The sequence below is a fragment of the Mytilus edulis genome, chromosome 14 (genome assembly GCF_963676685.1).
Source record: "Mytilus edulis chromosome 14, xbMytEdul2.2, whole genome shotgun sequence".
NCBI classification, from domain to species: Eukaryota; Metazoa; Mollusca; class Bivalvia; order Mytilida; family Mytilidae; genus Mytilus; species Mytilus edulis.
The window spans coordinates 13,588,760-13,600,859 of NC_092357.1; the positions used below are offsets into that span (position 1 = coordinate 13,588,760).

At 32.7% G+C, this 12,100-nt stretch overlaps 1 protein-coding gene across 1 annotated transcript in view; it reads left to right on the forward strand.

The window, feature by feature from the left end:
- The window catches only part of LOC139503015 (uncharacterized), a 76,889-nt gene extending 73,487 nt beyond the window's left edge, over positions 1-3,402 (forward strand). The window contains exon 26 of the mRNA XM_071292682.1: positions 3,054-3,402. Within this exon, the coding sequence (XP_071148783.1) occupies positions 3,054-3,364 (311 nt within the window). The 3' untranslated portion in view covers positions 3,365-3,402. The remainder of the gene's footprint in view (positions 1-3,053) is intronic.
- The last annotated feature ends 8,698 nt before the right edge of the window (positions 3,403-12,100 follow it).

Below are 12,100 nucleotides of genomic sequence, written 5' to 3' on the forward strand. Positions count from 1 at the left end.
TGTCGTACAAACACTTACGAAATAAAAATATTATATGACGGAGACATATGTATGGTGGACCGTTCCCCCTTTTCGTGTTTTCGGGGAAATCCAGAAATAAAAATTGAGAAATCGGGAAATCGAGAAAAAGAGAAGGCAAAAACGCGAAATCGATAATAAATTTTGCGTGTTCGTGTTTTTTCTTTCGTGTTTTGACGTTTTTGCTTTCTTGCTTTCTCGATTTCTTGATTTCCCGATCTTATCTATTTCCCAATTCCTCGATTTCCCGATTTCCCCATTTCTCAATTTCTCGATTTTGCTTTCTCGATTTCTCGAATTCCGCATTTCGCGTTTGCAAAGTGGAAGGAGAAGTCACGAAAACACTAATTAAATGGCCGCATCCGGTCACCGTAACTATATTTATTAAATTACTCGGTTGATATATATTCTTAAGCTATATAATATAGTCAAAACAGTATAAAACCGCCAATCCAATATGTTACGTAATGAAAATCATGATGTTTTTGTCTTTGAGACGACCCATCCATTTTACCTGTAAACTGTAGGTGTCATTATTCGGTGTCGAGAGATGTTGAAAAGGTATAATATGAACTGTAGATTTACCCTTCCGGAGCACCTGAGACCACCCCTTGATTTTGGTGGGGTTCGTGTTGTTTATTCTTTAGTTTTCGATGTTGTGTCATTTGTAATATTGTTTGTCTTTTGTCTTTTGTCTTTTTTATTTTTAGCCATGGCGTTGTCAGTTTGCTTTAGATTTATGAGTTTGACTGTCCCTTTGGTATCTTTCGTCCCTCTTTTATATGTAAAGAGTAGCAATTCCTATTTAATATTAAGCATCATCAGTTTCATGCGACAAAAGAAACTAACAAAACCTTTAAATAACCTTATTAAGAAGGGATATAGTTACGATACTGTTGTCAAGTCATTAAAGATTGCATTATTTGGCGTTAATATTGATTCACTTATAGGGTCTTTGCATCGGAACTAAACACATTTAATAAAAAAACAGTTGTTGGCATGACACGGGTTATGTTTTTCTCACATAAGTTATGATGGTATGATACTAAACCCCTAACGGAAAGAGTTATGCCTGATATTGATATGATGAAATCATTATCTTTCAATCAGTTTAATTAAAGTCTGGCGCTGGCATGTCAGTTAACTGCTAGCAGTCTGTTGTTATTTATGTATAATTGTCATTTTGTTTATTTTCTTTGGTTACATCTTCTGACATCAGACTCGGACTTCTCTTGAATTGAATTTTAAATGTACATATTGTTATGGGTTTACTTTTCTACATTGGCTAGAGGTATAGGGGGAGGGTTTATATCTCATAAACATGTTTAACTCCGCCGCATTTTTGCGCCTGTCCCAAGTCAGGAGCCTCTGGTCCTTGTTAGTCTTGTATTATTTTAATTTTAGTTTCTTGTGTACAATTTGGAAATAAGTATGGCGTTCATTATCACTGAACTAGTATATATTTGTTTAGGTGCCAGCTTAAGGACGCCTCCGGGTGCGGGAATTTCGCGTTACATTAAAGACCTGTTGGTGACCTTTTGCTGTGGTTTTTTTGCTATTGTAAGGTTGTTCTCTCTTTGATACATTCCCCATTTCCATTCTCAATTTTAGTATTAGAAATCAAATACTTAAACCCATGAATGATAATACACGATTTTAATGCTGAATCGATGAGGAAAGAACACAGAAAGATTAATGTCAAGTGATCTGGTCTGTTCAGATAATATCAATAATCGAGTACATCGTTCTTTACAGTCCACTGTTCTTCGATCAATTGATTAACGCATGAATGCATAGACATTGAAATATCGTCAATAAAACACACCGACTATGCGAGATCTCATTTATAATCACGGTAGTAAAAATCCCCTAGTGAAATAAATAATTTGGATTTAGCATTGGATAAAGTGTATATGATTGCTGATTTGTTGACTGTCCTACAGGAAACCAATGAAAATCCATGATTTGTGAAGATATGTTAGCGTGTAATGAATTCAAAACCTCACAAGTAACAGCAATCCATTACAAGGAGTGTCTGAATTATTCGGGTTATTACATTCATTGTTGAATAAGCAGTTGAAATAACCATTAAATTTGTACGCCAGAACATTTCACATAAGTCTTATTTGTCTGTATTGTCGAGTTCATTTCCATTTTCCAAGTATTATGTTAGTCCAAATAATTATGATGTCGTCACAGCATTTATTTGAAATAGCATCTTAACACCGTCATTATCATGATGAGTGTTGGCTTTTCCAGAGTTTATACTACTTACAAAAAAAGTTACTGTTTATGATGGCATTTGCTGTATGTCGTCAATGGCAGATGTTTGTTGTTATTCTGCGGTTTACATGTGGTAACGAATATTGTATTATTTATTTGTGGGTTTCTTTGTGATGTGAATTTTTACGTTTGTTTTTGTTTTATTTTTGTCTCGTAGTTGTCATTTTAACGATATTTTTTAACAATGCCATAAAAGCGGTAAGTTTTGCTATAAAACGAAGTTCAGCACACTATTGTTTCTCCAAATGTCAGATACCAAGTCAGATATATGACATTTGCTATCAAGAAGTTCGTTTCTATTTATGCTGACGGCTTCTTCTGTTGCACTTCAGTGTTTCTGTTGTTTCTTTGTTTTCCTCTTATCATTGATGTGTTTCTTGTTACCCAGATTAGTTTTCTAAATCTCTAAATCTTTTTGTGTCTTTTGAACAGCGGTATACTGAGGTTGCCTTTAATTAAGACAGCATTTCATATATAATCTGAAAAGTATAGCTAATAGTCACGTTTTGTTTAAGTTTAAAGATCTGAATATAGCCTATTCAATTTTTGAAAAAACTCATTAAAGATATAGGCTTACGAACGACACTGTTTGTATATTGATCGCGGATATCAAAATTTTTCAGGTTTTGTTCATTTTTTAAAATTGTTAAAGTCTTGCTTTATATAATTGAATATACTATAGCATTATAATGAACGTATTATTCCAATCTGGAATGAAAAAAACAATACTTTCTTATTATTTCAAAACGTAGCTATAGAACCGAAGTGGGATGTTGCACTTACAGAGAAACACATTGACAGATTAGCTCCATTAATTGGAAAGAACTCCCTTCACTTTTTGATTGAACTAGAAATGGAGTTCAAGACTTGGGAACAGATAAGCCACAGCCACATAACTGAAAGGGATTTGGTAAAACTTAACAAAGATATTCTAGAAAAATGGAGAACCGATTTTTGTAAGGAGCGTGGTTTGAAACCAACTTTGAGAATTATCGCACAGGCGTTCAAGAACATTGACAAGGATATACAAATTGTCGAACAGTCATTATCAAACATGATTTGATTTTCTCATTACAGAATCATATTAGAAATATTCTACAATATCTAAATGTTGGTATACATATTAATAGTTCCATGCTTGTCAACTATATAAATAGTTTTATCCTTGTAGATTATCATAGCTCGTCGTAGTTTGATATTGACTTTGCATTTTTTTTTAGTTCAGATCATCACTAAAAAAAAAGTAACTGTGTACTATCGGAATATATATATATACTATATACTGTCCAATTATTACTATTGGTCTTATAATATTGCGTTTCTAACGATATAACAGATCATGATATAACGCTTATAAGTTATATGCCTCCGACATGCCTTTTTGATTTACCTTCATCAGGAACAATCCAAACATAATGTGTGTTGGCTTTGGGACATCAAAAGTTCGATGAAGGATACAAAAATAATTTACATAGTTTTTTTTAAGAAGAAAAGACTTTTTTGTATTCATTCAAAGAGAAAGCAAGCTAAATAAATGATGAAATACCAATAAGACATCTTTGGGGCTACGTACATTATTTAACGTTAAACAGAACGATGTCTTCAATACGCCCAATTATATATAATTAGTTATCAACGGTACCAGCTTTATAATTTACATTAGACCCACTAGTGACGTTCAGATCAAAATAGTTAGAAAGCCAAACAAGTAGAAAGTTGGAGAGCATTGATGAAAAAAAAACCAAAATGTTGTGCCAAATACGGCTAAGGTTATCTATGCCTGGGCTTAGAATTTATATAACTTACGACTGACTTTTTATTTTAGTTCTCATAAAATTCCGCTTTTTTTATTTCGATAAATTAATTGATTTATAATCAAGTCAAATGATATTTGCATTGGCGGTTTTAATGGGGGCTGATGTTATGATGTTCCACTTTTTTTTGGACAATAAAAAAAACAACTTTTTAATTCTCACAACAATGCTCATTTATTAGAATCATAACCTAAAATAAATCGTTGCATATACTTTTTTTTTCCTTTGCAGTGAATTTATTATCCATCATCCCTGTTCTGTTTGAAAATAAAACTTCAATAATTATCAGTTTTCGATATGTGCATGCATTTAGACATTAAAATGATGACATTCCTAGAACCTGTATGAATCTGTTCTGATAACAAATTTAGATCATTTCAGAATTATCATATAAACTTAGGCTTATATGATTTTCAATTTAAGTTCGTGAGTATAATTCAGAGTTAAGTATGACGTCCATAATCACTGAACTAGTATGTATATTTGTTTAAGGGCCAGCTGAAGGACTTCTACGGGTGCGGGAGTTTCTTTATATTTTTATGACGCGATCAAAATAGTGGACCAAGCCAACATTTTTTTCAACTTTAATAGCCCATTCTACCTAAAATGAAATTTTGTGCATTTTTTTATGAATAAGGTCAAAAGTTAGTGATTAAATTCTTCACTATTGTCAATTTATTTCACAGGAGGTTATAAAAAGTTTCCACAAAATATCTGAATTGTTACTAAATGTGAAATTCATAATGAAATAAACTGTAACACTTCATTTTCAACTTAACTTGAAAATAGTGAAACAACCAAATGTACTTTTAAAAGGGAATAACCTTAGAGCAAACCCAACTAACCCGGCCGCTTGAACTTCAGATATTTTGTTTCATGACGTCAACATTTACAATGTACGGAAAGATAACCAGTAATGGCGAATAAATAGCGATACGGTGTATTTAGACTAGCTACAAAATAGAAGATGGAACAACCGATTCTCAATTCATTTTTTTTTTACATCTTAGTACTTCTAAAGATATATTTCTGAATTCTACGCCACTAATAAAAAGACTCGAAATCAATTTGGTTTTTGCTTTGATGTATATTTTGTGCCAGTCACAACTATTTCACAAAGCAATTAAATCAAATTATTTTTATGATGGGCTTAAGTTCCAGCGAATATTCTAGCTCTTTTTAGGTTACCTCAAGATGTGAATCAGTAATATGAGTTTATCCAAGCTTGCGTTTGAAGCATTGCACGTGGAATGTGCTGTAGAAACGTGTTTTTACATGGGGAGTTTTCAAACTGGCATCCTTTGTGGCGGCAAACCCCAACCTTAGCTTGTTCAGATCATCATGAAGAGACACGAATTTCCCCTTCGGATCATACATTGAGGCGATACATGCACTTTCAATGTTAACAGCGATTCGTATTCTCCCGTTATAAACATACCTCATTTGGCTCAATGCTCTTCAACATTATACTTGTTTGGCTTCTAACTATTTTGATCTAAGCGTCACTGATGAGTTTAATGTAGACGAAACGCGCGTCCGGCGTATCAACGTATACACTTGGTACCTTTGTTAAATATAATTATAACTTGGAAGATTAAACGCAGAGCAAAGTTCATCTTCAAGGAGATGAATTATATTTCATTTGCAGCATTTCCACATTATACCATCATCATGGAACATAGTTGAAGGTATTGGACCAATATGATATTCCAATATCCTGACTACAGTCTCATTCCCACGAACATTAGCAACACCTGAAGCACGACGAAATAATGTTATTGGGTTTATATGTGCCTTAACAAATTCACCTGATTTACACTTGAGTTTTGATGTCTTTGTCGTATCATCGAAAGGATTGAGACACATGACTGTAGAAGACATGAGTTGCAAACTCAGTAGAACAGCCTTCCACAAACCATTAAACATAGTGTTGCCACGTTAAAGATTTAAGAAGAGAATCATGAGCATTTATTGAGGCTTTCATTTCTGTAGAAGTACTAGTATTTATGGCTAATGATGATCGGCAACGTAAAATGGATTGAACATATTTGAATGCATATACCCTATCAAATCAGAGACATTCTTTTGTCTCGTGTAATTACCGTTGGATTGTTGTCTTCGTATTTAATTTCTGCATCTGTTTCTAATCCCGATCTTAATCTCATATGAGAACTAAAATGCGCAAGAATGTGTCTTGTACGCATTTATCGAAGTACAGTTGTGTTTTCTTTGTCAGTACTTTTATAGTTATCAAAGGTACCAGATAACAATTAAGTACGCTAGACGCACGTTTTGTCTACATAAGACTCATCAGTGACGCTCGTATCAAAATATTTATAATGTCAAACAAGTACAAAGTTGAAGAGCATTGCAGATCCAAAATTCCAAAAAGTTGTGCCTAATATATAAAAAAAGAAGATGTGGTATGATTGCCAATGAGACAACTATCCACAAAAGACCAAAATGACACAGACATTAACAACTATAGGTCACCGTACAGCAATCGACAATGAGCAAAGCCCATATCGCATAGTCAGCTATAAAAGGCCACGATAAGACAATGTAAAACAATTCAAACGAGAAAACTAACGGCCTTATGTATGTAAAAAAAATGAATATGTAACACATAAACAAACGAATAACTGATTTTACAGGCTCCTGACTTGGGACAGGCACATACATAAATAATGTGGCGGGGTTAAACATGTTAGCGGGATCCCAACCCTCCCCCTAACCTGGGACAGTGGAAAAGCAGTAAAACATAAGAACGAACTATAAAAATCAGTTGAAAAAGGCTTAACTCATCAGATGGATAAGAATACAAGTGAACTTGGCCGGGAACTTTTACATCCCGACACAAAAAGACATAATGAACAGATCTGAGAGTACTCACAGTTATCTGACAGCTAGTTCAAAGATTTTAACTAATAAAATTAATCATGCATCTAAGACTAAACTATCGATCCGTACACATCCAACATCCGATTGATTTAGTGTAAAGACATCATATTAAACAGCCAGAGAAAAACATGGCCTTGTGCAATGCCAAGTTACTGGTATCGACAGATTGTAGATCCATGAATATGTATATGTATATAAAATGCAGGTAATATTTAGTTAGCTTTTAATTTACTGATAACAAAATCAATATTTATATCAATAAAAACAATATTTAATGATCTTATTACAGTGTTGAATAGTTAACCTTTTAGAATAAGTCTATTTAAAGGAGCGACAAGTTTACATGGATCATTTCTAAATTTCCGGCCACGGTTAACAACCGTAAAAATGAGGATGTGCTGTTTCGTTAGAAATAAGTTTTCTACAGGTACAACCAAACTTCAATACCAAATCTTTATATCTATGGAAATATTAAGTAAAGAATTTAAGTAATTTATGGTAACGATAATCCGGTTAAGTAATGCCTGGGATAAGAAAATCCTTAGTTTTTCGATAAATTCAAAGTTATGTAAAAAGAAAATATATTAAAATGACTATATTATTAATATTCATGTCAACACCGGAGTGTTGACTACTGAGCTGTTGATACCCTCGGGGACGAAACTTCCATCAGCAGGGGCATCGACCCAGTGGTGTAAATTGTTATCAAAGGTACCAGGAATATAATTCGTTTACATAAGACTTATCAGTGAAGCTTTATTTATAAAGCCAAACAAGTACAAATTTGAAGATCCAAAATTCCTAAAAGCTGTGCCAAATATGGAATCGAGTCTATGTTTTGTTTCAAAAGAGTCGCAGAAAGACCAAAGACATGATAGAGTTATGACAGTTTTTGATGAAACAAGACACAATCTTTTCATCAACATTAGAATAACGAGGAGGTTCATATGGTTATTTTGGGTAGTCGAAAGTTAAACATGACATAAGATTGGCATTCAACGTCAAAGATATTTCTAGTCCCCGTTTTAATCTTTATGGAACTCGTGTGAGCGTTAACTTTGATGGTCCATTGTGATACTGAATTACAACTGTAGCTATGGAGTGAAATTTATTTTTACCATTGATTGTTTCAGCATTTAAGTCAATAGTTTCTGCTCTCTCCGGTATAATACGACCACCTTTTCTAAATACAGCAATAGCATTAAGGGCATACGATACAGTTACAGGGAAGGCAATGACGTTGCTAACGTCATTTGTTATTTTCGCGACGTCAAACTGTGACATATTGGGAAAAGATGCATTTTTCGACTGATTTTTATCATTCAAACTGATTTAAATTGAAAACGAGTTCATGGACCCCTTTTTTTTCAAAACGGCATTTTGTTTCATTTTGCAGGGAGATTATGTGACCCAAATTTTATAAAACTGTAAATAAAGGATTTTTTTTAATTTTGATAAACATGCAGTAAAAAATGACGTTTTTTCCTAAATTCATGAACATTTGGTAACTATGAGTTATTCTGAATAAAAAAATGCATATTTTTTTTTATATTTATAAAATACAGGAATTACCGATTATTTAACAAAAAAACAATTTGTGTTTATCTTTTATAACAAAAAAGTTATGTCTTTCTTTCGAAAAAGAAATTGCGGCCACAAACCTGAATTTTGAGCAAATATACAAAATGTCGACCTCATTTTACTCAAAAAGTAGCACATGAAGGTATATTTTTCATTACATATTTGATTTAATCAGGTAAAAAATAGCCTATATGCAAATTTTCATGAACTTGTAAATACAGGATCAAAACTGTATCGTATGCCCTTAAGGATTGTACATATGACATGTCTTGGATGCTTCCAAATGTCTATTTCTAAATTTGCTAAACTAGTCTGATATCTACATGTAATTCAGAATAGGATACACAAAAACCATGAGAGTTTGGATTTTCAATAGAAAACTTGGAGCCAAACTCATGGTGTAATTGTAGTCCCAAAGCCAGATGAAATGGGGTTAACAGGTATATATACAAATGTATATATATTCAAAGCAAGTATGCATTTTGTTATAGCCGGGACTTTTCGCAGTCTGTCGATAGGAAGTATAAAAACATTACTACAGTCTTTCAATGAGCATCACAATAACGAGGAGGTCCATATCATATTCATTGAACTATAATGCAAAGTTATAAATCCTCATTAATGTTAATGTATAAGAAATACTGACTTTGAATCGGCTTCGAAACTTTACAAAAGGAAGTTTAAAACATTTTGATTCCAAAAATCATGAAATTATCAATGTAATCTTAATTTACAAATGTTGTAACCACTTCTTCATCTTCTTGTCGCTAAACTGAGCGGAAATGGAAAAAATAAAAAATAAAAATTATTATGAATAAACAATTAAACTGTGTATAAAAAGCATAATCATATGTCAAAAGACAAAAAAAAAGTAACAAAATTCAAATTTTCCCCATCTTGAAATTTGAAAAAAAATCCAAATATCTTTTTTTTCTTTCATTTCATAAAAAATGCACTGCATGAAATGTCTACGACCGGGCAAACAAGTTAGCTTAAGGTATTAGCCTGCAGTTATGCCGGTCCATTAACGTCGGAAAATAAGCACTTGGTCTGTCACTCCAATAAAAGAAAGCATATTCAGATAATACGCGTATGTCGGTGTTTTTAACAGGACGTAACAAAACAAACATCAATGCTCATCATGAATATACAGAATTCAATGACTGCCATGAATAAATATGAATATTTCTTAACAGTGTAAATTACATATGTATAAAGATAAGGAGATATGGTATTATTTCTAATTAGACAACTAACAACCAAAGTCGAAATGACGTTGATGTAAGCAATTATAGACAACCGTTTGGCCTTCAACAATAGGAAAAGCCCATATCGTAAAGTCTGACATTAAAGGATCCGATTTGAAAAAAAAAATCAACTTGAAAAACTAATGGCATAATTTATTACAAACAGATTACTAATAACAATGAATGATACATGGACCATGAACCAACGACAACCACTAAACTACAGGCTCATGACTTTATACATGCACATAACAAATGTGGTGACTTAATATTATATATGCATATATTATGAATTTATTTTTATCAACAACAAAACAACGAAAATAACAAAGAATAAAATTGAGAATGGAAATGGGGAATGTGTCAAAGAGACAACAACCCGACCAAATAAAAAACAACAGCAGAAGGTCACCAACAGGTCTTCAATGTAGCGAGAAATTCCCGCACCCGGAGGCGTCCTTCAGCTGGCCCCTAAACAAATATATACTAGCCCAGTGATAATGAACGCCATACTAATTTCCAAATTGTACACAAGAAAATAAAATTAAAATAATACAAGACTAACAAAGGCCACATGCTCCTGACTTGGGACAGGCGCTAAAATGCGGCGGGGTTAAACATGTTTGTGATATCTCAACCCTCCCCCTATGCCTCTAACCAATGTAGAAAAGTAAACGCATAACAATACGCACATACAAATTCAATTCAAGAGAAGTCTATAGTCTGATGTCAGAAGATGTAACCAAAGAAAATAAACAAAATGACAATAATACATAAACAAAGAGGCCAACCAAACAGTTTGTTTTCCCTAGTGCATCCGATACAATTTAGGTCAGTGTTTTTGAATCCACAAATAAGTAATAATCGTACATTTGTGCTCTGATACATTTCATAATAAATCAGCAGAACAGTTGCATAAAGGATGTTCGCTTTTTTTCCATTTTTTTCAATTTTTGTCCAGACATTCGGTATTTTCTGGTTTAATTCATAGTTTAAACATATTTTATTTGCTGAATTAAAGCAAAATGGATTAGGCACAAGTAAATCATACTTATGAAGTCTTCTTCATAATACAATATAAAGTTACAATAATAGTATAGTATAATGGACATGCATATAAAACACACAATTTATATAATATAATACTAGCTTTTCATAGGTGAACAAAGAGGACAGAAAGTACAAAGAGAAGAAAAAAGTTTGAAAAATTGTATAATTTTGTGACGAAGACTTGTGAATTAATGACAGCGATCACGTTCCGTGTCAGTAAAAATAACGCTCTATCAAGGCATAAGAAAGGCTGTTGGACCTTTTGAGAAATTTTGAACATGTTTGAAAATTTGAATATTTTGTTCGTTCGAAAGTTCCAAGTGTCCGCAAATTAATTGTTTTGTATCTAAAACAAAATTTTCAGATAGCCAGTTAAGGTTATGGAATAAGGTTTTTCTACATAGTGTGTAATTTGGGCAAACAAAGAAGTAATGGTAGACATCCTCAATATCGGATCCACAATGGCAAGAAGGATCATTTATAGCTCTAAATAGGTCATTGTTTAAAAATGAAGTGGAACATCGCAATTGCGTTAACATAATATGTAATTTCCTTGGGCCGTACAAATAAAACGTTTCAATTTTACATAATAGACTATCGTTTTTTTTTTTTTTTTTATTAAATTTAGAAATAGAGTCGACACTGCGAATTTTTAGATCAAGTTTATTCCATTCACGTATAGTAGAGGGAATAAACAATTCAGTAGTAAGGGAAAGTCTACAAAATGGAACAATAATATCATGACCATTTCGCAACGAGTAGTTGATTGTTTGTACATTGTACACAAGGAGGTACAAAATTACATAATGTAGATATTCTGGGGCATGCTTTTGGTTCATGTTATAAAACATCTGTAATTGTCTTCTCTTTCTTCTTTCAAAACGAGATTCCCAGCCAACCTCAGAATATAAAAGTTTCAGTTTTTGTAAATATTGGCAGACCTGTTACTATTATTGCGGCCTCTAATTGCGAATTTTCTAATTTATGTGAGTAGCCTATTCCACAATTCAAAAATGGGTCGAATAAAAACTAAGTATGGTTTTTCTTCTTTATTTTGGGATAATCGGTATTTAAGTTTACGTAAAACATTTAAGTGTTTCTTTACACTTGTAATTATACTTTCAATATGATTGTTCCATCTTGCGTCACTACTGAAATTAACTCCCAGGTGCTTATGCGATGTACTTAAAGGTATGTTTTTATCAT